The 26891-nt window shown below is 44.1% G+C and overlaps 1 protein-coding gene across 3 annotated transcripts in view; it reads right to left on the bottom strand.

Annotated features, from left to right (window-relative positions):
- The window catches only part of LOC144768581 (sulfotransferase 1 family member D1-like), a 410920-nt gene that overhangs the window by 208699 nt on the left and 175330 nt on the right, over positions 1-26891 (bottom strand). For all 3 annotated transcript variants that reach the window (XM_078652369.1, XM_078652370.1, XM_078652371.1), the window contains exons 5-6: positions 14937-15063; positions 14435-14532 (exon numbers count right to left, since the gene is read on the bottom strand). In XM_078652369.1, the coding sequence (XP_078508495.1) occupies positions 14435-14532; positions 14937-15063 (225 nt within the window). The remainder of the gene's footprint in view (positions 1-14434; positions 14533-14936; positions 15064-26891) is intronic.

The following is a 26891-nucleotide window of genomic DNA, read 5'->3' as shown; positions in this document are numbered from 1 at the left end:
TTCTAATAAAACTGTGCGCCAATATAATAAAACAAATCTAAAAATTTGATCAATAGTGCTGGTATGGCTGCGAAAACCAGCCTGCAGGGGAGATAATATATCATAATCATCTATCCACCCATGAATTCGCTGTAATAATAGCCTTGCCACAACTTTTTGTATGCATGCAATCAGGCTAATAGGCCTGTAATTGCCTGGATCCGAGCATGCCCCCTTTTTAAAGATGGGGATAATCTCGGCTCCTTTCCAGGTCTCAGGGATAGGCGAGCCCTTTGCAATAGCGTTGGCTAACAGCTGAATATAGGTGGCCCATAGATCCTTGTCATGCATAAACAAATCTGCAGGGATAAAGTCTAGGCCCGGGGCTCTGGCTTTAGGTATACAGCTCAGAGTTTTTAGGATATCATCTTTTGAGAAGACTAAGGGGCTCGCGAGGATATCTACAGAAGCTAGACATTCCTCTTCGCCTTCATCCTCAGCAGAAAAATGGGTAGAAAAATGGGATACCCAGGCTTCTGGTAGTACATGGTTAGTGGGTTCTCCTCTATTTGTCCCCCTTCCCCATTTAACGATGTTCCAGAAGGGTGTCATAGATCTTTCCCTACTGGCATCGAGTAGATCCCTCCAGTAGCCTTCCTCCCAATCCCTTTTTGCACTAAATTGCACTTTTTTGTACATAACTCGGGCCTCCCTTATTTTAGTTTTGTCTCGAGTTTTTACCGCATCTGACAGTAATCTATAGGCAGTCCTGCAGGACTTGTCATACCACTGATCCTCCTTTCTAATTGGTCTACGTGGCTTTTTCTTAGCTTTCTTAACAAAAAATAATTTTAAATTGTTAAAAAATTTGTCGTGGATCCTGCTAATTTCAGCTATCGGGGTATTTTTATCAAATATATCCTGGACTTCTTGAATGGCCAAAGTTGTTAGATCCCTTATAGCTACCATGCTTTCCTCATTTGCTGCACAAATTGCCCATCTGATGTGTCTTTGATCGTTGGAAAGGTTTATCTGGACAGTTTCCCTCTCTTCCTCATTTGCCATCAGATCGAACAGTTTAAAGGTTAAAATCAATGGGTCGTGATCACTTTCCACCCTTGTCTCAACCCTCATATCAAGAACATTCCCCCAGTTCTCTTTATTAGTTAATATGTAATCAATACGACTTTGAGTAGTTCCATTAGAGAAAGTAGGGGCGCCCTGCTTATCCGATAACGTTCTTCCGTTAGTGGCCCTCAGCCCAGACTCAACACATAATACTTTTAACTGTAATGCAGCCTCAGTCCATCTTTTGATAGGTATTAAGGAAAGCTGTGGGATTTCCCAAATGAAGTCCTCTTCAGTAGTGAGGTCAACATCCTGGTTATCAAGTGGTTCAAAACAACAATTAAAATCACCACCAATAATAATATCAGCATTCAAACAGTGTTGATTTAATAGTATATCCAATAGTTCAACCGCCTTAGTGGATTTACCACCCGGTAGGCCCCTTGAGTAGATGTTAAAAATAAAGATGTCCCTACTTGGCGGTCGCTGTAATTTGACCAGTAATATATCAGGACTATTGGTATCTATTTGTAACACTGAGTAGTCATTCCTCTGCTTAATCCATGTTACCAAGCCACCTTTTGCCCTTCCCCTTGAGCTCGGGGTGGCTGGAATAAAATAATGTAGATATCCCTGAATTGGATCCGGTTCTAACTGCCAAGTCTCCTGAAAAAGGACTATATCCTTAGAGTCCAGGAAATTTAGCAGATCCTGTGATAGAATCTTGTTTTTTAACCCTGCGACATTCCAGGACAACAAGGTACATTGTATATTAGCATTGTCACTGGTAGGTTTTGTACTATTGGTTAAACCTTTACCCTGTTGCTGAGTAAAATTATATTCACATGCGTTGCCATCTATAGTAACCAATTCAGGGGAGAGAATCTCATATGACTCAAGTACATCATTATTTGTAGTAAGTTTGGAACATTCAATACGCTGTTCAACATTAATCACATTACCAGACTCGACCTTAGTGCTACTTACATTGGTCAAAGCATCAGCTAATCCAGTATTTAACCGGGTGCCCATTTCCCTAGCCTCATGAATGACACCAGGAATTAAAAAAATTTCAAGACTACTACCCAGTCAATCACAATCATTTAGCCCTGATAAGGCATCATATCTATTACCTAGAACCATACCCCAGTCTTTTTGGGGAGCACCTTGGCCTCTGTTGTTTCTCACAGTGTTCCACATAGGTCCGGGGGTCCTAGGGAAAGTCACATTCTCTTGCTCTCCATAAAAGAATTTTAACGTAAGAGGAACAACAGATCCTGCTCTTCTTTGGGGGGGATTGATATGTTCTAGGAGATTTGGCAGAACACCTGGATGGGAAAAAGTCACTATAACACAATCTCCCTTGAATACTTTCGGTCGATTTCCAATCCACGCCACCCTCTTAGTGGATTTAATCTCAGATGCAAGTTGATATTTTCCTCCTGGTGCCATTTGCATATTATTTGTTAGCCAATGGAGGGCTTTGCTAAGCAAAGATGCTGGTGTTTCGGATTGTGCATCTGCTGGCGAGGGAACATTTGCCAGAACCAGGACCACAGGGGACGCTTCCTCAATAAATTGGAGGGGATCTGTTTCCTGGCAGTTCATTGGCAAATTACCTTTGGGTCCTGATACCCCGGCGATGTTTGGAGGTCGAATAATAGAATGAGTTTTATTCCCGACTGTACTTTCTGGGAGCATAGGACTGTTCTCTTTTTCTATAGAGCTCTTTGCCTTAGATTCAATTGGTTTCGCCATTTGTGTCACTAAAGTATTGACCGTCTCAACCCCTTCCACAGCTTTGACTTGAAGAGTAGTCATCTTTTTTACCTCCGCATTCAATTTATCAATCTTGGCAATCAAAGGCTTAATGATAGTTTGGATTTTGGAATCAATAATGTCTGCTATTTTCTGAAGCAAATCGTCTTCGTTATAGCTTTTTTCATGATTGCTTCTATCAAGGACATTAATATCACCATCATCTAAAATTTTTGCCTTGTTTTGCCCTGTCGGAGAAACATTTTTCCTCCTATTACTGGAACGTAACCCCATCCGTTTTTGATGAGTTTTCCTGTTTTTTCTCATAGGTCGAGTTTCCTGCTCAGGAGATGGTAGATCATCAGCATTATGCACCAGAATCTCGTGGTCATGTTCAATATTTATTTCTTGATCTAGTGGCATAGCATTTGCGACATCATCCAAGTTAAGGCTAATCTGATCATCCAAGTTTGGAGTAGGATGGACCGTGATGTCTATTAGATTTGGGGTATCATCCAATACTAGAGAGCTTGAATGTTGAGGACTTTGAATTGGGCTTAGTAACTGTAAATCAGGCGACTGACTTAATCCCAATGATTCTCTTCTGTCTTTATTTATTTTGGTTATGACTTGAAGCATGTAGTTTTCAATGGGCTTAGAGTTAACTGTAGGCTTAGAGCTAACAGGGGGCTGTTTTTTAGAATTCTTTTTAGACATATTAAGATTATATAGTCGATTGTCCAGGGATTATATAGGCTTTACCAATACACACCGGATGCTTGAATAGAGTCTTACGTGATGACACTGTACAATAAAGTCAATAAAAAAGGGAATTTCTTACTTGCTTGGGTTGCAGATGTTAGAGGGGTTGCCCAGTCCAGTCCCGGCCAGTCTAGGACTGTCTAAGACTGTCCCGCCCTTGTCCCGGGCTTCTCCCGCGCGCGACTCGCGTGTGCGAGAGGCGCTCCCTGCTGATAAGGCGCCTCCTGGCGCGTAGGCGTCGTCACCCCCGCCGCGTCCACCCCCGGGGCAGCTGGGTGATGTAGTTCCCCAGCTGCTGCTGCACCGGGTGGATAGCGGAGGATGGCGGTATGGGCGCTGCGCTTCTGGCCGTTTCCCTCACGGCGCGGTTTTGTTAGTTTTCAGGCTGTGGGCTGCAGCAACAAAGACAACGAGATGGCCGTTTCCCTCACGGCAAGTACTGTGGCGTTTCGAGTGTCCCAAGAGCGCTTCGGCGCTCCCTGCTGATAAGGCGCCTCCTGGCGCGTAGGCGTCGTCACCCCCGCCGCGTCCACCCCCGGGGCAGCTGGGTGATGTAGTTCCCCAGCTGCTGCTGCACAGGGTGGATAGCGGAAGATGGCGGTATGGGCGCTGCGCTTCTGGCCGTTTCCCTCACGGCGCGGTTTTGTTAGTTTTCAGGCTGTGGGCTGCAGCAACAAAGACAACGAGATGGCCGTTTCCCTCACGGCAAGTACTGTGGCGTTTCGAGTGTTCTCTCTATAAATTGATACCATGTACATTAGGTACATACCAGATTGGTTACTGGGTCACCCTTGCGAGCCCCTATATGGTGTACCCTAGGTACCTAGGGCATAGGTGCACCAGAGGCCTACCAGGGGCTTCAGCATGTATTATGACCCCCTGGTTAGCCTTCCAAGCTGACAACACTGGTCTGCAATTGCAGCCTAAGTAAGGTAGTGTAATCACTCCTTACTTAGATATAGTATACCTATACCTATATATATATATATATATATAGACACATATTAACCTATAAGTCACTCATATGACAATCCTGAAGGCAGAGTGCTTGGTTTTGTATGAGCGGGTGCCCTAGCATGAGCTGAGCCGCTCTGCAGTTTTTGGAACCATCTCCTTATAGCTGTTCTATGATATAGCCATACCATATACTCTTTAGTGCATTACAATCCTTGCGGTTAATGCTAACTTTGGTTTGGCTTTATCAAAACATATCGTGTAAGGTGTCAAACACTTTGGAATACTATCACCCTCCAGTTCTGGCGGTGGGGGTAGCATTCCACCCTTCTGGAGGGAGAAGACATATAGTTACTGGTAAACATGGTTAAAGTTAAACAGAGCATCCACATCACACAATGTATGCTGCTGCCACAGACACGAGTCTGCCCTCCTGCTGCTGGACGAAACTCTGGCAGGGGAGGCCTGGACAATAGGTTTCCTGTCTAGGTAGGTGCTAGCACATCCCCAGACAGGCTTTAGTGTATTGTGGCAGGGTCGGTTGCATTCAGTGAATGCTTTTCAGACACTGCCTGGGGTTCCCAGTTCAAACCGGTTGCTGGGGCACTCTGCCCCAGCTCTGGCACGAAACTGGACAAAAGGGAAGGGGTGTAACCACCCCCTCCCCAGGTCCTCCCATAGGTGGGACCATAGAGTTAGTCCAACCCCTAATCTTGCTACAAGAATAGGAGCACAGTCCCTGAGACTTTAGACTACCCTGGATGAAACTCTGATACATAAATCTTGGACCTTCGACATTGCACATCGACTGGAAGACAGAAGAAATCTCCCTTGTGGTCAAGGAGTGACCACCCAGTTCAAACAGGCAACAAAAGCATCTTTGCCGTTCTGCATTTTCGAGGCTCTTGCCGGATCCCAAAGAATCTGCAACACAGGACATGGACTTCTAGACATCTCTGACACTGGCCTGCGCTCCCAGGAAAGCTGAGACCTGTGGCAGACACGAGAGACATGGGACCTGAACTACTGTGCATCCTGCATTTTTGCAACTGCACCTACTTCCTGAGGTATCTCGAAGTTGTGCATTAGAGTATTCAAAGCCCCTGTCCCGAGCACCTTTTGCACCGAAGCTCAGAGGCCTACACTCCACGAATGTCCCGTGTGCCCGCTTTGTGAGTTTCCACTCAAGGCCCCTTTGCAGTTCCTAGTCTGTTGTCTAGTGAGCCCCCACAGAGGGCCATCTTTGATTTCTTGAGCTTTCCTGGTTGCTCCAGACATGCTCTCACTCTTTTCCAAAGGAGGAGTCACTCAGACCTTGCTGGCCTGCTCGGAAGCCAATCTTGACATCTTGCGTAGGTTGCTGTTGCCAAGGTTTGTTGGATCCTATCCAGATTCTGACACTGCAGCACTCGACGTCCTTTGTGGGTCAGCTGGAATCCAGCTCCTGGTCATCATCAACTTCTCCTGGTCCTCTTGGCTTAAGAGTCAAGCTTCACCTCATTCACCTGAAATCACCCGACATCGGCTGGCATCTTCTCCTCTCCATCCCGGTCACTGGCTAGTGACCCAGACTCTGTCCCCTCTGCTTTCAGGTTCTTCACATCTCCAATCCAAACTTGGATCCACCCGGACACTTTTCCTCTGGTCGCCTGCAGCATTTCTTCACAGCTCTCCTTTGGTATCGACAATGAAACCCAACATCAAAAGACACCTATGCACCCGGCTTCCGTGGGTGAGGCAACTCGAGTACTCCAGTGATCCCGTGTGTATTGACTGTCGAAGTGTCTAAGTCTAAAAGGGTTCCATCATAGTTCACCTCTAGGTGCCCTTAATCTTTAAAATTGTAACTTGTTCGTTCTCTATCGAAAGTCAATGGTGATACGCTGCTGTGTTTAGACACTGCACGCGTCCCCCGTGACCCTCCTGCATCCTAACCTTTGGTGGTTCCAGGTAGCCCCTGCGGTTCTACTGGCCCTAGGCCTGCTTTCTAACTCTCACGTGGTTCTTATACCACTATTTTACTATATGGTTTGTGAGGCCCCTAGGGCACAACGTATACTGTGCAACTTATCGTATGCTAATTAAGTTCCTTGTATTGTACTTTTACCTCTAACCTCATAAAGAGACCAGCGGGGTTGTGTTTAGATTAAATACATATATATTTGATATATACATTGTGTGGTGTGCTTTCATTTGGTCATTCAAGAGATAATTGGTAAAACAACTTGCTTAACTCGCCTCTAAGTCTTAGCCTGAAGGCTGCTCTCCACAGCTACCACTAGGATAGCTTTCTATAAGGTTGACTTTACAACCTACCATCAATAAGCGTTGTTTGGACGGGTGCAAGGTGCCCACTAGAATAGTGGACATTATATACCAGGCCAACTTCTGACAGCTTGCACATGTGGGGCTGAAAGAGGAAGAGTCTGTTTTCTCCAGGGGTGATAGGGTGCACCTTTCGCGGTTGGGTAATGCGTACTATATGATGGAACTGCAGGATGCTGTTAGCAAATTGTGGAACAAATCCCTCAGGTACCAGAGAGCGAAGTAAGGGATGGCGAAAGGTGCATGTGAGCTTTGGGGGGAGGTAACCGCCCTGTGGGCGTTCCCTGGTTGGTGGTACTTTGGAAGGGTGGTGAGTCATAGACGGGAGGATCCGGACCTGGGGGGAAGGGTGTGCAGGTGACTGATGGAGGGGTGTGCGGGATGCAATGAGCAACGGAGGAAATTCAAGGAAGGATGTTTGAGGACAAGTGAAGAAGAGAATCAGGATATTGAAGGAGGTCAAAGAGTGAAAGGGGAGGACTGAAACAGAGGAATTGGTTTTTGAGAAAGGAGAATGAAACAGTATGGTATGTTAAGGAGTTAAAGTTGCATTTATGTAATGTTTTATAAAGTTGTAAGTATTGCAACCTTCTCCTAATAAATGGCCTTTTACATTTCTTATAAACAGCGTGGAGTGTGGTTACTGCACATGCTGGCCCCCGGGGGAAGTGAGGGTCGCAGACCAGTCTTCTCCCAGGGCACTTTGGGCAGTACCAGAAGTACAAGCTGTGGCGTCGGGGATACTTAAGGGAAGGGGCGGGTGTAAGTAGGCCTATAAAGGTGTCAGGAGAGGGGGATCTGGCCTCTTCCTGACCCTAGGCACCACCGGGAGGTAAGGGGAAAAGTTTGTCCACCTACCAACCCTACTTGTTAATGAAGGGGGTATGGGTGTGGAGTGCTACAGTCTTGCCAGTTTGGGACAGGTTGCAGGATAGGTGGTACTTTGGACGGGTGATGAGTCACAGATGGGTGGATCCACCCCACTGGGGGAAGGGTGCGCAGGTGACTGATGGCAGTGTGCAGGATGCAATGAGCAACGGAGGGAACTCAAGGGAGGATGTTCGAGGACAAGTGGAGGAGAGAATGGGGCTATAGAAGGAGGTCACAGAGTAAAAAGAGAGGAGTGAAACATAGTAACTGTTTTTGAGAATGGCGAAAGGAAAATGAAACAGTATGGTATGCTAAGGAGTTTTAGTTGCATTTATGTAATGTTTTATAAAGTTTTATGTGTTGCAACCTTGTCTTAATAAATGGTCTTTTACGCTTCATATAAACAGCGTTGAGTGGGGTTATTGCACCATGTCAGTTGCTGATTCATACCAAAGTTAGCAAGAGCTGTGAGAGCTATAGCACCCTTTGACCTTCCATCGCCACAGACTGAAGCTATGAGATATGTTAACAATACCACATGCCTCTAATAAACACCTTTAAAATAAATGAGGTGGTCACATCAGAGCTCAGTTTTTGCAAGAAAGGCACTAACGTAGTTCTATTTACTAGGGCCAGGCAGTATGTAGACTAACTTGTAACAGTGAAGCTAGGGGTATGCATTCAAAGCATTTAATGCAATCGTATGCATCCAGGAACAGACGCAAATAGTCGTTGGATGAGAAGAGGAGGAAACCGGTTCCCTTACATTAAGGCACTTAGGGCCAGATGCAGGTGGCTAAATACCGGTCGGTAACGCCAAAATTCGTTACATTTCTGCGTTACCGACCCGTATTTAGCCATGTGCGATGTAGGTAACTTTAAACCTACATGCAAAATAAGGAATCACTGAATAGCGATTCCTTATTTTGCTCTTGCATTTAAGGAATCGGAAATACTGATTCCTTAAATGCAATGTAGGTAGCATTAAAAACAGTGAACCTCAGCCTTAAGGAATCGCTATTTACCACCAAATCCAAGTTGGTGGTAAGTAGCGATTTCCTTACAAAAAAGCACGTTTTTGCTTTTTTTATGTGCCATGTGGCACACATACATGCCCTTAGGGCATGTATGTGCGCCACATGTGCACACATGCACATTTCAGGGGTGCAACAGGGTGTCCTTTGGACACCCTAGCACCCCTGAAATACCTCCCGCTATTAACGATTCGGTAATACCGAATCGCTAATAGTGAATCTCTTCCCATTCATTCCTATGGACCTTCTAGCCCATAGGAATGAATAGCTAGGTATTCCTTAATAACGAATCAGAATTACCGATTCGTTATTAAGGAATGTTAAGGAATCGCTAATATTTTAGCAATTCCTACCTACATTCCATTTAGCGAGTCCTTAATAGCGATTCGGTAATAATCGCTGTTAAGGACTCGCTAAATTGAAGTTACCTACATCTGGCCCTTACTGTCGTACGGATCCTAATGTGCAGGGAATGGATGGTGCGTAGCTGTTTTACCCGACCTCAAGATGTCCTGCATTATAGGGCAGGACTTCCATCGGACTTGGAATTGATGATATAAAAGGATATTTAGGTTTTTCCTGCTGCTAGTCAGGGCTAAGGCCATTCCTGTAGTGCTTCACATACAGTATCTTTGTAAAAACGGGTCTGGCTATATTATTTTACAAACTGGAGCAATGTAGATACTGGCATGACACTTGACAATAAGGTGGAGGCTTGGATAAAATGTTTTTTCATACTGGGGTATTGGAATCATTAAAATGTGATACATACAAATCCAGGAAGCAGTAGAAGGATGTCACACACTCTTGCAGCAATAAATATATCATAGGAAGTGACATCATATGAACTTTGTAGAAGCATCTAGCAAGGGTTTCGTCAATTCAGGCACATCTCTTGCAGATTACTAAAAAGTCACAAAGAGGGACTTGGTAGGGATTGCTAGAGAACAAATTATGACCAGATATTCCACCCGCAGGTGCCTCTATTCAGTATGACATTGCCTGTCTAGTTAAACACTGCTTCAGGCACATAAATTACATGCAGTGATAAGTAATACCATCTTTGAGATTGAAAAGTTGGGAGACCTATCCAGGACTGATTTGGAATTTGGTGCATATCTGTAGTAGAACAACTCGTTAAAAAAAATGAAAGTCGTCTCATTAATTAGACAGATATTACTCTTTTTTTTCTAGAGCTTAGTGTTCGTAATATACAATAAACTGTAATTTCACAGGAGTTGAATGAGTATTTCTGAATTAATATATTGCTTTCTGGGAAAATAAGAATAACAGATTGCGCATAATTTAGAATGTTTTCAGCTTCGGATTTGCCTAACTTGAACGTAATGTAAACACCAGCGTTCCACTGACTCCAAAACAAAACTACAAGTTGAAAAAGATATTGTAGGCCCAGATGTGTAACATAGTTTATGATTTTGCACATTCCAGTGAGCTAAGATCTTCGAAAGGTCCACATATACCCCAGAAAACAAAAATATGCACTGCTCTGGACAGCTTTTGCCAGATGTTTCTTTTCAACGTGATAAAAAGGTTTACAGAGCATTTCGGCATGCATTAGGCCAGGCAACTGAACGCAGCTACTAGCTATGGAAATGACTGATTGACGCCTATTATTGGACTACATCATTAAATCCCATTGAGTAGTATCTATAAAATCTATTTCTTTTTAACTCACATATTTGAAAGGTTTTAATCTAAAGTGCACCATTTGGCTCCATTTCTCCAAATCCTTCTTGAGGTGGCAACCCAATTCCTTTCGGGAGAGTCTCAGCTTGCTTGCTGATTGAATTTGTGGTCTTGTACAATGTTTTGCAGGTTTTGTTTGGTTTTCCATTCCAGTTTTAGACTACATTAGAACGCGAACTGTCTTACTGTGTGTTGATCTAAGGCAGCAGTCCCACATAGTGTCAGTGCCATTGGGCTGATGTGTTCATCAAGCTATCTGCCGCATAGGTGTAATTCGAGTTCAAACTGGACGTTATCGGTTGAGGAGCCCAAACTGACTACTGTGGGGAGCAAAAATTGCTTTGTTTAGCTGTTGCAGTGCTGACAATCCCTTTTCTTACACTCCCCTGCAGTGGTACAGGAAGCCTGAGATACAAAAACATTCAAGAGGTTATCTCATCTTTCCTACCAGTGTACCAAGTGACAGAGACAGGAACACATTGTTGCTTTATTCAGTAGGTTTGGAGCGAGGGGTGGGAGGCTGATTTGTGCGAAGCTCAACAAACAGTTTTGTGCATAAAACAGGAACAGATGGAGCAGGCATAATAAAGTCCACATTTGTAAAGCGCACAATCACCCGTAGGGGTCTCTAGGCGCTGGGGGGCCGTCGGGAAGATTAAGCGAGCTATTGCCCAGAGTCACATGGTGCTGGGCTAACCTGCCGCCGGAGCCGGGGATCGAACCGTGGTCCCCAGATTTCAGCGTCAGTCGCCCTGGCCGCTGCGCCACACCTCTCCCTCAATGGAACTAGGTTAAGGTTACAGAATAACTCCATATCATCAGGGGCTCCATATTCCAGCCATGGGTATTCTGGGATTGGTAGTCTGGAGTCATCTGATTAAAATAAGCGAGTCTAAGGTTCTAACGTACAATGGTTTGTAGAAGGTAACCCTGAAATGGAGTTTGGTCATGATTGTCAGTAAGTGTCTGCCGGGTGTAGCAGCTGCTACCCTTAGCTTGGCTGTTGGTACCTCTGTCACTGCCTGTGCTACCCCCGGGCTCAGGCATCATGAAGACAGGAAGAGAATGTAAACAGAATCCTCGGAGCTCTGTATACTTTGTACAATTTCTACTCAGTGCCCTTCCCCTCGGTTCTCCATCAGCACGCAGGAGGCTGTAGTAGTGGGTGGAGGCTAGAGGAGGAACAAGAGGTTACCCTGTGATGTCTCTAGGAAGGCAGGGAACAAGCAGATTCCACCTCTTGCATTTTGGTAAAACGACGTCCATGAATAGGGTATCCTTAATGACACTGAGTCGTCTGGAGACCTTAGATTGGCAGGGCAGATATTTGGAGGAGGGTGTTGGAGGATGTGCCAGTGGGACTACTCTTGGCGCTATTCATGTGTAGATGCAAAAAGCACAGTGGAGGTCGGGCTCTCCAATGTTATCTGTGATAAGAGCTACTCTTGTACCATGAAAATCATTCCAAGCTGCAAATATTTTAGAGTTTTAATATTGCCAACATCAGGAAAGATGACATTAGTGTCCACCATATGCAAGATTACTAGTAGTGATCACATAAGAGCCCCAGGCACGGTTCCCAGCATTCATGTAAAAATGTTTTGTCAATGGAGAATGCCTCTACGTGGGCAATACATAACAGCCCAAGCTGAAATGCCCCTGGCACCAACCTAATCTTAGTAATAAGTCTCCCCAAGCACCAGCTTTTGGGTCCTGAAAATACACACCCTTTTGTCTTGAATGCACACTTTGCAATTTTGACACACATGTATTTATATAAAAAAGCAAAATGTTCTAATTTATTAGGCTGGGATGTAGACGGGGAGGCTACTTGTGGGTAGCTGAAGAGCTACCGGTAGCTCACAAGCGACCTACTCGTAGCAGAAGCCTGCTATAGGTGAATGCAGGGCTCATTTTAGCCTGTTAACAATGAGAACTGCAGGGCCACTCAATGCCACCTGTTCTATCTGCACTCAAATAACTTCCGCTACCTAGATATCCACAAAGTGATCAAAATGCCAGTCTGGTCCAACTCGCAGTGTGGCCTGGAGTCCGAGTCCTAAGACGCTCACTGCCCTCTTGCAAATGGGTTTTGCTCAATGTATTTCAGTAGAGAGTTGTAGTAAGGCCTCCTTTCTGGTAAGATAATTCAGAGCTCACGTGTCTGCAGCATAAGCACTCCTTCCCTGCAGGTTCAAAACTTCCAATCCCGAAGGGACCAACTTATCTTTATTTATTTTTGATGTTGAATAGATGAGTACGGACGAATACAGCAATACCAAGACTTGTTATTAACTGTCTCAAGGGAATTTATTTTAAGTGGAGAAGTGTGGCTCAGTGGTTAGAGGCGGCAGACCCGGAATCTGAGATTGACCGTGGACCAGGGTTCGATTCCTCTTCTCGGCGGGTCTCGGGCTCATAAATTCCACGGTCTCGACAATTCTTGCTCCGGTGCCTACTCGACTCACGGGGTCACACTCTGCGACTCTGGGCAATAGCTTGCTTAATCTCCACATCGGCCCCTTGCGGTGGGATGCCTGGCTTTCATCTTGTGGATACCCTGCCGGGGTTTCTCACAGGGGAATACCAGGACCGGTTCCCTAAGCAAGCGCGGAGATGCCCCAGGGTAAGTCCTGCGCTATATAAGTTTCATACATTTACATTTTAACCCCTTCCATGCTGGTGACGAACCCCAGCCGTCACGCTCCACGGTGCTCGTGTGCTGATGACAGCTGGGGTTCATCACGGCCCCACCCTGTTCGTTTGGCGGCCGCACACGGGGGGAATCGCGGCCGCACGGAAGGGGTTAAATGTTCTGCACAAATGTAACATAATTTCTTAATTGGGGAAATAGCGTCATTTACTTTGGAAATCTATAGTTAGCTTACTATGGAGCTAGCTCTCAAATGGATTTTTTTACACTATGTAGTTTGAGGTACAGGAAGTGCTGCATTTACCAACAATCACCAGTGGCAACGCAAAGTGCCCTGGGACCTAATACAAGCCAAGAAAATGGACCCTCTCGCCTGGTTTGGTTAGTAACCAACAACCATAATTGGGGTGCAGTGGGCCACTCCCAACTCTAATCCCCACTGCCACTGCACCCAGAGCACTAGACATAGCTACACCGCTGTAAATCCCACAAGTTTGGCCCCACGGCAATATCGGGATTATCACTCAGATTTTCATATTTCAAGGCAAAAATAAGTACATTTGAAAATGTTAACTATAAAAGTTATATCATGCACAGGAAGGTAGGACATAAGCTACTAGTTTCCCTGAGCCATGAGGCCAGGGGTATCTTGCTAAAAAGGAACAGTTGAGAAGTATGAACAGACTTGTGGAGGGCTTAAGGCATTTTTCATACTTTGCTCCACAAAACATAGCAATAAAAGAAAGGTTGTTGTATCTTTTTGCCCTGCTTTCCCTATGTCGCCTTTTCCTTTCCAAAAATGTATGATAACTACCATTTGATCAGATGGCTATTTGATTTCTCCAGCTAATTGTCTCTCCATCACAGCAGAGAAGTTTCAGCACTGTGTTTGTGAACTTCCAAGTGGCTGATCAAAAACAAACAAGTCAAAAATACCCTTGGCGGAAGCATAGTTTTAAACTGTGAAAGGTTACTTTAAGCAGATTTACTAGGCTTTAATGCGTACTGATCACCCCTTTTATTTCCCCCTGCCCTGTGGTGTGTCAGAAGGGGAGAGGGATTGGTAAAAAGTAACAGTTAAACGACAAAAAAGAGCTGGTTGCAGACATTGCCACAACCGACTGAGAGTTCCCAGACTCACTACCAATTAGAGATTACACATCTGAGGGGGAGGGCAACCCCCAACCTGAAGATACGGCTCTCGGCGTGGCTGTAGCGGCAGTGCCTGCAGACTCATTCATGCAGAAACCTCTCTGAGTACAGACTGGTCTCTCAAAAATCAAAACACGCTATGGTTGAGGAACATCAAGTAATGCAGTCTTACCTCCAGCATGTCCTCATAGAATAGGTACAGGAGATTGGGATATGTCTGTGCCTTCGCCCACCAGTCCTTCACGTGGTCGTACCAGGAACCATAGCTGACTGAAAGAGCAATGAGAGATTAGAAGATGGAGAAAACCCGGAAAGAAGAGCGGTAGAGGCAGATCAGGAGACATGAGGAGGGGTATGGAATACAAACATGGAGAGTGGGAGAGAAGGGAATGAGGAAAAGGACGACATAGGAAAAGAGCCATTGACTCCAAGAGAGACAGCAGCACTCCAACACGTCTCCCAAATACACCTATGAGAGATGTGTTCCAACTCAGAGCTTTGTATACAGGGACCAATTAGGGATCCTCAAAAGGCATCTATGCCTTCTTCCTCTGAGCTTCAGAGGGATGTCCTTCACAGAAATCAGCTGTCGCTCACTCCTCCCTAGGGATATGCTCATCAGAGCTTTGTTTGACAGATTACCATACAGACTACTGAGGAAACGCTGGTCCTACCGTTGCCAGCCATGAAATTCTGCAGGAACTCTGGCCAAGTGCCTGGCTCCGGGTGAACCTTGGAGATGAAGTGGAAGTTATAGAAGGAGATGGCCACATCTTTGGGGTTGCGAGCCACGTAGATTATCTGAAAGTGGGAAAAAAAGATGCAGAGAATGGTCAGAGTTCCCTGTATCGTCACCATGTCAGACTCTTCATCTCATATCCTAAACATATCTCTTCTGATCTGCCTCACTCTTGCATGTTCTTGTTACACAAGCAAGTCCCCTCAACATTTCTGGTACCAGTGAAATCTGAAGGCAGTTTTCATAGATATTCAAAGTTTGAGAGGTGTGGAAAACCTGCCTTGGGTTTTTGGGCCTTTGACTGAGCTTCTAATGCAGCGGAAGCAGTGATCGAAAAGGAAATATAAAAGTATAGTTACTCGTTATCTCAGAGGATCTGTTTACTATTGAAAAGTGCTGGTGCACGTTTGATAAACTGTTGCGCCCCTGCTAAAAACTGCTGATAGTCTCAATTTAAAATCAAATAGGTACAGGTACTCAGTGACTGATGGTCCACCCCTATCAACAGGTCATGGCAGCCAGTTGGCACTATTTTTGTTTTGCAGAAACCAACCCGAAAATGTGGTGGGGGAGCAACTGGGGTGGTTTCTGCTAAACAAAAAAGTTAGATTCCGCGACACACAAGTAGTTTTACATTTGGTGGAGAAAATTCAGTGCTTAATTTGTTAAATATGAAGTCCAGGTGCTCACATTTTTGTAGGAGGCAACACCCACTTTACCAGCTCCCCCTGCTGGCTCCACCCACCAGGATGCCTGAACCCAAACCCTGAACATTGGCATTTAAGTAAAACACCTAGAATAGTCAACATGGATTGCATATGCTTCATTACTTTCTTTTTAGTTTTTTGTCTATGATGCACTTTCTAGAAAGTACAGCAAGTCTGCCAAATACAACAGACAGCCTTGCCAATTACCAAGCATCAGGGGTGTGTGCGTAAGTGAATGTGTGTGTGTGTGTGTGTGTGTGATGACAGAGAAAGAGAATTTAATCATGGTGCAGTGGGGAATGTGACCTGTGTGAGGCGCTACAAGAACCCAACCTGCAACTAAAAGCATTGCGAATATGCAAGTCATTTTAAAATAAGGGACATACGGTAGTAACCTTCCACTTTAAGGGTTTTCATCAGTTTCAAGATCAATTTAGAGCTTCGCTAAAAAGTTTATAAAATTTGATATTTAACATTTTTCATTTACTTCATTGCTTGGTTTTATTCGTAAGAAAGTGTGACTCTCAGTGCCACACATTTGCCAGTTTAATGTCACTCATAAGTACACTGAAACCACCATTGGATTGTAACACATTGCAATCTGAAAACTTGGCTGCTATGGTACAGTTTAACATACTGATGATTGCCGCCTTATACCATGCATGCCTTTCTTTTAACACAGGATATCTTTTACCAGAAGGACATTAACCACACTATCCTCAGCCCTGCGGGATTTTCAACAGACTCATTTTTTTCCACCCACACAAGACTTTCCGATCATTGTGCTCTTCACGTACAGGCTTCTCCTCTCACAGAGGCTGTACTTTTACCCACACAGGCCTTTTTCCACAAGACACACCACCTTCCTTCAAGCCTCTTCCTGAGATCAGATCATCTTTTTTGGGCTCCTCAACCGATTGGAAAGAAGCGCGACTGAAGGAGTCTGTCGGGATTCAGGAGCCCCTAACAGAGAGAGAGAGCGCCCTTCCCTTCACCGCCCTGCCCAGCTCTGCACCCAACATAGTCTTCCCTCTTCATCTCCCTCTCTGGCATGTTCTCCCTTTTACCCCTCGGGCTCCTTCTGTGACTGAGCTCCCTCAGCCTTTAATTCTCTGGTGGCACTGTGGCGGGAAAGTGCGCAGTTTGGGTGGGTCTGTGAGCGGACTGAAGTTCCCGAATGACGAGAGACTACCTGTTACAACAACCTCCTCCCTGGCGCTATACTGGCGCTACACTGTCTGCTATATCTGCCTGTGTGAGGTACAATGGGTGTCACTTCATAGATAAACCCTCGTGGAGCACATAGTGCTTTGAGGCTGGTCTTTGAGGAACAATGGGTACACTGTCACCATGGGTGCCAGACGGCTCCTCGAGGCGCGCGTAGTGCTTTGATTCCAGTGTTTCTGATGTACAATAACACTTACACAACAACAATTAAAACACACTTTTACATAGTGGCACCCTACAGCACCATAAAAGTAATACTCGTTGTCTCACCTTTGACCTGCAGCTTCGGTGGTACTGGCAGGAGCAGACGGCTGGTGCTGGCAAATTGGCTCCTCTATATTTCTACCTCACGACTGCGCATGACTTGACACAAACAATACAGTCTGAGACGGACCTGAATTGTCAGGACCCAGACTGCCTAAACCCAGCTGACATGTGCCACCCATTAGCCCGCCCCCTCCTCAACCATACTTAACCAATGGGAGCGACATGCTCCTTGAAAAGCAGGCGTGCACTACTGACATCACTAACGTGATACAGTCATCATGCCTGGCCCTGGGTAGCCCATACTCTGGACATGCCAGGCAGACATGCGTCGGAAGTTTGGGACGGGAGGAGTTCAGGACAGGTAAATACATTAATACATTTATTTTCAACAATAATTGGGCCCATCTCACAGGGGGAGAAAATCGGTAGCCCCCGGTCCTGTCAGATAAGTTCTGGTGCTATGCACCGGAAAGCACTGGCACAAATTAAGCACTGGGAATCATCATCATCATCATCATCATCTTTATTTCGGCATCATGTGCCATAAAAGGTACAAATGACATTAAATCTAAGACAATAAGTGTTAAGATATGTACAACCATTAAAACATATAAAAACAATGTACAAATATAAGGACTAGCCATTTTGCATACTAAAAATATCTACATCATGGTTATCAATTTAACAATTTATCATAATTCCCCATCTAAAAGATGTCTCCTCTTATACCAGACTATCCCCAGATATTTAGCTAGGGCAAAGACTATATGCCCTGATAAATCGGTCTTAAGGACCATGTATGCTTGCAGGCAGCGGGAGAAACCCAGATTTTTACATAGTGGGACGATCCATTTCCTCCGCGCCTGCACATAAGCACTACAAAAGAAAAATATCTGCAAATCTGTTTCCTGTTCAGATTTGCACCCTGGGCAATGAGACGGGGAAGATTCGGCCCATTTACTAGTGTAGGCCCGTAATGGTAGACTGCCATACCTCCATTGGAGATACAATTTCCTGATTAATATTGGGGATATGGCATCTAAAACATTTTCAAACCTATAGCTGTCCTTTATTATTAAAAATGATGACGTTAAGGTGCCAGGGCCGCTTCCTTGCAGGTGAATAGCAATTTTGCTTTCCTGGTACTGGGTAATAAGCTGCCTCAGTGTAACCCCGGGACATGATGAGAGCGGGTCAGACCATAAGGTAGGTAGCCCTAATTTCCCTAGTTCTTTCTTGATATAATTTAACCAGGGAATTTTCCCGATGTTCGGGAGGGTAAGAATTTCCTGTAATTCTAGCCTGTAATTCGGTAGCTCTGGTACGGACCGAATCCTGCGCCAGAATAATAGGGGCCGTAGGCCCATATCTTCATCAAGAGGTCTCAGGGCCAGGTCAAGTCGAATGGGCAGCAGGGGGGTACTTGGAGGAAGTGATAGGAGCTGTCTGATAAATTTATTCTCAGTTACTACCAGATCACGATTGCACGTGTGGCCCCAAAGTTCACTTCCATAAATAATAGCTCCCCTAGCTTGTGCTCTATAGATCTCTAGGGAAGGACCCACCGGCTTAAAAGAAGATTTGTTCTTAGAGACCAATTTGGTGATCCCGCCTGCTATTTGGGCCAGCTTTATTTGTGATTTCTCCCGTTGGTGTGCCCATGAAATTTTTTCATTTAGGGTGATTCCTTAGTACTCAAAAGTTCGTACCCTCTCTAGTATGTTAGGTCCAATGTGCGGATTAGGGCGGGTTCTACTTGGGGGATTGAAGACCATATATTTGGTCTTCAAAGCGTTGATCTCAAGGCCATTATCTTTACAAAATGCCTCGAAACCATTGAGAACCCGCTGAATCCCCATAGGAGACTTGGAGAGCAGCAGAGTGTCATCCGCGAACATAATCGCGGGCACCCTGCTGCCTCCAAGTTTGGGTGCATCAGTATTCTCAACCCCATTCAGGTGCGCAATTACCCCGACATAAAGGCAGAACAGGGTCGGTGCAAGCACACAGCCCTGCCTGACCACCCTGTCAACGGGGAATTTGTTGGACAATATCCCCTCCCTGCCGCATCTGACCTGGGCGTAGTTACCAGTGTGTAGTCTGATAATCATAGTTAAGAGATGTTGTGGCACCCCTAAGCCAGAGTGCATGGACCAGAGTTTCCTACGAGGTACCAGGTCGAAAGCTGCTCGCAGGTCAACGAATACAGTATAGAGGCTGCCACCCCCCAACTGTACCGTTTTCCAGAATATAATAGCAAGTCGAAAGACTTGGTCTATGGTGGACACTTTATTCCTGTAACCCGCTTGGTATGGGCTCAGGACAGAATTGTCTTGCATCCATTCCAATAAACGGTCCAGAATTAACCTGGCAAAAATCTTTTGGGGGACGTCTATTAAACTAATAGGCCTATAGTTGGCTGGGAGCAGAGAAGAACCCTTCTTGAAGATTGGAACAATCTCTGCCCCAACCAAGTAGCAGGCACCGGCATCCCCTCCAGAATTTCGTTAAATAAAACCTGTAGGTATGGAGCCCAGATTATGGGTTCGTTTAATAAGTCACCAGGGAGTTTGTCCAGCCCGGGGGCTTTTTCTGAGGCAAGTCTAGCAATAGCTGCCCCTACTTCTGCCAAGGTAAATTTATCCATATCCGGAACTGGTGTGGGGGTCATGCCTACCGTCGAGTCATCTTGAACCCGGGTAAAATCTATATTAGCCTCAGTATACAGGGATCGGAAATGATCCTCCCACACGCTAGGTGCGATATTGGCCTCTACTGCCGGGGTGGGATCAGCCGAGCCATTTTTAACAATCTGCCAGAATTTCCTGGCATCTCAGAACTTTAGAGCATCTATCATTTCTGCCCAGTTACCATAATCCCATTCGATCTTTGCATTAGAAATGAGATTTTTGTACTCCTTCCTCTTGGTTCTGACCAAGGAATTATTGTACTGTTGCTTCATAGTCGCTAGTAGATCAGCCTTAGCCTTTCTACAGGCGGCATTGTACCATGAGGCATGTGTCCCCCTGGCTTTTCCTTTGCGTTGCCTCTGCTCAGGATTTAGAACATCAGCTAAGGTGCTACACAACTCTAGATGAAGTACACCGAGTTCTCTATAGGTCTCCTCAGACGTGACAGGATTGTGTATAAGGTTGTCAACCTTTTCCAAGACTAGGGCAACTTTTGCATGCAACCTCTGGATATCCTTAGGATTTCCAAGAATTTTGGGCCAGCGAACTCTACGCCGGTTAGTAGATAAGATCGTTCTTGAGTCCATACAATCATCGCCATCCTGTATTTGGATAGTGACACCCGGAACCGAAATTTTTAGAATCAGCGCATTATGATCGCTGTCGGCTCGATGAATTACATTGAAATCCACAATTCTGGCCCATTCGGACATTCCCACAAGTATGTAATCCAATCTAGAATTATGCCCCAATTTATTAAAGGTCGGTTTCGGTGGAATGTCACCACTTACCCGGCCGTTTCAGGCCCTAAGAGAATTTGCTAGGGTCAAACAAGTAATTTGCGTTGCTAATGGTGACCAGGAGTTCACTGGTGGGCCAACCGGTTTCGGGATTCCCCATTGTTCATCTTCCTCATTGGTTGTACCTTCTAGGAATAGTGGGAGGGGCTCAAATTGGCAATTGAAGTCTCCCCCAACCACATACGGGATACCCTGGGGGAAAGTACTCAAGAACAGCGCTAGTTCCTCGATAGTACTAGAAACTTTTGTTATACCCACTGGTCTTGAGTAAACATTTATCAATGCCAATTTTATTACATCAGATAATTCCAAGCGTATGCATTGAACATCTAGGGAATTAGTTGGTAGAGCCCTCGCATTACAGCCCAGGTGGGAAGCCACCCAGATAAGTAGTACACCAGACGGGCGTCCTTTCCCCTTCCAGTTCGCCCAGATTGAGAATGTATCAAATCCTGCACGCTGATGGTCCTCTCTTGCCCATGTCTCTTGAAAAAGGCAAACATCCTTTGAGTCTATAAATGCCCCCCAATCAGGAGAGTCAAGTTTGTTAGCCAAACCCGCCAAGTTCCAAGAAACAATAGAGATAGAACCCCTATCCCAGAAATCTGCATTGGAAGAGTTAGTCGGGCCATTGGCTGCTGGATCACCAGGATCAAGCTTAGGCTGCAGATTATTCTGGTTACACGGGCTGAGACTCCTCTTATTGGAATGGGGGGAATCTTTCTTACTCAACCTGGGTGAGATGAGCTTACAATGGCCATCTAAGCCCCCCCTTATGACTTCACGGTCCATCCTCCCCCCCCCACTGGTAAGTTACTAAAATTTGGCTGTCAATCCACCATCTCTAGGCAACTGTATCTGTTAACGGGCGGGAGGCCACCCCAGTTACCCCTATATGCTTGTTCTCCGAGACCCTGAGCACCCCAAGTACCCCAATTCCCATTCCTGGCAGGACGCCCTACAGTATGCCAGTTGCTGTCATTTTTCCAGTCGCGTATTGGTCCACTCCTGGGGGGGTAGAAAAAGGAAAGGCGTTGTGTTGCTATCCCGTCATGTCTGTCCTGAATATTCCAGGTGCATATGTAATCAGCAGTGTGGGGGTCCGCAAAGTTGACTAATATGCAATCGCCCTGAACCGTTTTCCTTTCGTGACCCACCCATGCTACCCTACGTACTGTCAAGATCTTACTAGTTAGATTTGGTGGTAGGGGCCGGTTTATGTTTAGCCAATGTTGAACTTTATTTTTTAGAGACCAATTGGCTTCCTCATCAGCCTCACCCAGTTCTGGGACCCCCGTCATGACCACCACTTAGGGGCTTGCCTGAGGAGGCAAGTTCACCGGTCGTCTCCTATGTGGCCCACCGTCATTGTTGTTCTTAATTGGCTGCATCAAATGATCCATGGGAGGAATAGGCCCCTCTGTCAAAGGGGTAGCACAGGATCTGGTTTTGGGTATACTTGACTTCACAGAGGAGGAGTCAGACTTAGATTTGGGGTTAGTCACAGTTGCTGATGGTTTTTTAATGACAGGAACACTGGGTTTATCTGGGTTTGTGCTTAAGTTAGTTCTCCCTGCTTTGTTAATCCCCCTTGGGTTTACTTTTTTGGGGCATCACACAGATCAGCTAACTGTTTTTCAATACGAGCTAGTCTTGTCTCAATAAGGGTGAGGTAAAGTTTAAAAAGTTCTGCAATCCTAGGTAGGAGTGAAATGTTTACCTCATCATCCCTAACACTAATCCTATCTACAGTGTCCAAGGCTTCAACGTTTACGCTAGAGGTAGCTTCATTAGTGGGGGCATTACTAGAGGAATCAGTAGCTATAATCAAGTTTTGGACAGGAGTCACAGGGGTCTTCCTTGGTTGTTGTTTGCCCCTCACCGTTTCGTGATTTGGCTTAGATTTTTTGGGAATGGCTCTGATGGAGCGAGATAGAAAACAGAAATCTGTTTAAACTCGTGATGTCACATTTCCATAACATAAATAATAATATTAATGTTTTGTGATGTGTTATGCTAACACAACCTAGATTAAACTTTACACACGGGGACAATAACATGTGTGCTCATAAACGTGCATAAGTGTTACATCTTTTGTTCGTGCAAAAATAATAAATTAATTTGTCGTTTTCGTTTCTGTCATTACTAACTGCAGCAGATTTAAAAGAAGCATGTGCTTATTTTGCTTTCCTTGTCTATGTGATGTCATTTCTACTATTCTAGGTGCACATAAGGTTTTATGGATTCATGAAGACTGGTAGATATAAAATGCTGCTTATTTGTTGCTTGGTGCTAGGTAACATTAGACTAATTGGGAGGGTTAATCAATTAGTAAATGAAGGGTGGAAACAGAATAAATAATATTTCTTACATTAATACTTTTCTTGTGTTTGTTTTATACTAGAAAAAAATAAGTTGCCTGCTTTTGGGCCTAGTTTGCTCGAGTTTGCTAAACGATGAATTTAATTCTGCAAGGAGCACGAGATGTCTCTGTGAAAGAAAGTTTCTGTCAAAATTGCATTCACTGAACAAAGATGATGTATTGTCATTATTCTGTCGGACGTGGCCAAGGTCAGAAACCGGTAGAAAGAAGATTTGTTAACTTGGCATCCGAGGAAGTGTAATGGAGTCAGTGAGAAACTTTTGCTCAAAATTGTTGCAAATCAAGGAAGCTTTGGAACACGTACAAGAAAGACAATGGTCCCAAAGAATATGACCGAATGGAAGTTTTGAAATGTAGGTGACATGTCACTTGTCACTCTCCGACCAATGAGACATCGACTTTTGCAGAAAATTTTCCTTTACTTAGATTAGCTAGCATAGAAAGGTATAAAAAGTCCATGCCCTGGGGATGGGCTGGCTGCTGCTTTCTGACTTTCCGATGAGGGTGTCGTGCTGCTGGACTTTGCGTGGAGCACGTAAGAATCCTCAAAGAACTTTACCTTTTCATTTATTTAGCTTAGCTAGGGACTTAGGATTTTAGAAATGCTAAACTTATAATTTCTTGCTTAAAACTGTATTTTTCTTATGACACTTTTCAAACATGCTTGCTATAAATTCTAATAAAATTGCATTTATGAAACTATATTTTGAAATATCTAAACATTAGTTAATAAAATCTTACTTTTGAAACAAGCTGGTCTTGGTTATTCAGAAGCGTAGGTTACTATTAGCTAGATGCCATCGCCATGGTGGTCATTTAAATAGTTAGGTTTTGTTCAAATGACGTCAACATTTACCGCGGTTGTATATAGTTTGTATATAATTTGTAAATAAAGTATATTTAGGTTTAATTTGATTACCTGATTCAGTAGGTCAAATATGTCATGTTTGGTTAATGGGTCCATGAGTTAGAGTAGTATTTTATGTGGTAGATTATAGAGTAGGGTAGCATTGCTTATGGCATATTTTCTATAGGCCGCTGGATCAATTCTTCTGGTAGCAGAAATTGATGGTTGCTAAGGGTAACCAAGGTGTTGCTAAGGGTAACCAAGGTGTTATTGCTATGTTATGGTATAGAAATAGGATCGATGTTTAACACATGTTGAGTTCGTTTTTGTGCTATATGTGAGTTGTACCGGTACAGATTGTGTGATGAGAAGGTAGTCACGCAAGACATCTGATCTGTTTGTGATATCGCCGTGTATCACAAGTGATATCGCCGTGTATCACGTGTTGTGGTCGTGCAACACAGTGTTGTGGTCGTGCAACACAGTTTTAGGACTAGGTGTGAAATTTGTATAGTGAGGATTTTCTAAGAAATTAGAGCAGCATGAGAATAGGGACAAAGCGCCTGTTGTAAAACTCACTGTGATAAGAGTATTAGTTATATTCGAGCTTGAGTGAAGGGTAGGGTAACGTCGGTACATGATTATCTATAAACAGGTGAGAGTCCTGTAGGGGTACATGTTTTATATCTATAAACAGGTGAGAGTCCTGTACGGATAACGTCGTTATTTTGCTAACGGTGCATGATTTCTATAAACAGGTGAGAGTCCTGTATGGATTTCATGTGTGTTTGAAGTTAGGGATTTTTCCGTGTGAAAGTGCGAGTTTGTTTTGTAATTTATGTTCGAGTGGAACTTTTGGACAGTCACTTGGTTGTGCGTTCGGAGGGAAATGAGTTCATAATTACTTGTTTGAAGGGCAGAGTAAAAAGATTACTCTACTGGCGAATGAAAATTATTCTATGAGAATAGGGCCGACTATTCCGAGTTGTGAATACTTGAATGCATGCAAACTATCCTATTTAGAGAAACAGACAGATGAGTCTTTATTGTCATTGTTAAAGATTAATTTTCACCGAAAAAGTGGTTTCAAAATGGCGCTGTGAAAAGATTTTGTGAAGGAGGGGTAAGCGCTAGGAGTGAGAAGCGAGAAACCGCAGCTGCTGTGTACGTCACAGAGCCGCGCTGGGATTGGGTGACATACGTCACAAGCTGTGCTCTGATTGGTTCTTGAGTCTCTGACGAACTGTAAGCTGATTGGTTCTTCAGAAAAATCTTCATTTTTATTGGTTGAGTAAAAAAGTGACGTAGCTCAACTCTCATTGGTTTATTAGTGTGTTTCGCGCACGGATTGGTTGTTTTAGCGGAACATCCCGGAAATATTTTACGAACAATTTTGTTAATTGAATTCAACTCTTAAAAATGAGTTATCATTTTAAACACGTTGAGAAAAAGCCAACGTTGTTTCAGAAACGTAAACATTTTATGTCGCCTGACAAGAAAATTGAAACGCGAGGTGGTAAATTACTTCATAAGTACAAAACACCTGCAGCGTATATGGAAGGTGAATATGGTTATCATACGGTTTTGTGGTTTGATATTTGGAAACACTACACAAAGGATGATGGTGTTTTGACCTGGCCTGATGATGGTTCATTTAATGTAAAGGTTTTAAGAAATTTGCGAGAGAAAATGAATGCTCTTAATCCAAAGCCGAGACCAACTCAATTTGAGGCTTTAGTTGAATGGGAGGATGAAATGTACCAATTACAAAGAGAAGCGAGTGGAATTAAAAGACCTCCTAAACCTCCAAGTTATAGAAGAGAGACACATGAAGACAGGATGCGAATGTGGAGACAGGGAAGCATGAGTGAGGGACTCTACTTAATTAGAGAAATGGTTTTAGGTTCTCCTGATGGAAAAAGAACAGAAAAGAGAAATAATGCCCCTGTAGAAAGTGAATCTGAAGATGCAGTTTTAGAGGAAATCTATACTTCAGATAAAAGGAATCAGCCTTTGAGACCCCCTAGATCTTGGTCTACTCCGATGGTTTCTACAGAAACTACACCGAGTGCACCTCCAATTAATGAAGCTCCTAAATTGTACCCAAATAATTGTGAAATTGTTGAAACTCCAAGAAGACCAGAAACTGAGACAAATGCAAATGTCCGTAATGAAGGTAGGCATTGTTCATTAATTCCAAGAGCAAGGGAAGCTCCAAAAAATTATGTGAGAGAAGCCAGAAATGTAGAGGCTGGAGATTCTTCTGAGTATTTACGATCAAAGGAAGAATTAATTCGACAAATAACAAAAAGCATGGAAGCTGTAACAGTTCCGGTAACTATTGGTCCTGTTCAGCCTGTGTTTGAGCAAAGAGAAGTTAATAAAACAGGGTTGACTGTTCCCTTAAATGCAGAAATTTAGAAGGTTGCTGAAAAATTTTACTCAGATATATCTGAAATTAACTCTTCAAGATCGAGAATGCCAGATTTAACATTTAATGAGGATTTATCTCCAAAAACACCGATGGGTGCAGAATCTGATGCTGAGAGTCCTGAAGTCAGGGTGACAAAACCTAAACTTGATGCTGCAAAATTAAAAGCAAATATTGAGGAATTAATAATTGGTACGATTGGTCCTGACAGTTTAAATTATTATCGAGATGATGAACTACTGTTCATTTGCAAGAGTATTCAGTGGAAAACAAAAAACAAATATGATCAGTTGGATGAACTGGCAGCTGAGCTTGAAATTGATTTGAGCAGGCAAAAGAATTTTGCAAAACATTACAGATTAGACTTTTCAGAAAGCGACATTGAGAGTTTGAACTCAATGGGAAGAATTATTCACATAAAAGATTTGATTGTTTACATTAAAAAACTGGGAGAACTGAGCAAGTGGAGAGTGAAATGGACGAAAAAGAAGGAAGATGAGAAATTGGAAAAATTGTCAAAACAATTTCCAATGAGAGA

The sequence above is a fragment of the Lissotriton helveticus genome, chromosome 7, assembly GCF_964261635.1.
Source record: "Lissotriton helveticus chromosome 7, aLisHel1.1, whole genome shotgun sequence".
Taxonomy (NCBI): domain Eukaryota; kingdom Metazoa; phylum Chordata; class Amphibia; order Caudata; family Salamandridae; genus Lissotriton; species Lissotriton helveticus.
Note: the sequence above shows the minus strand (reverse complement) of the source record. Positions and strands in the feature narration are given on the sequence as shown.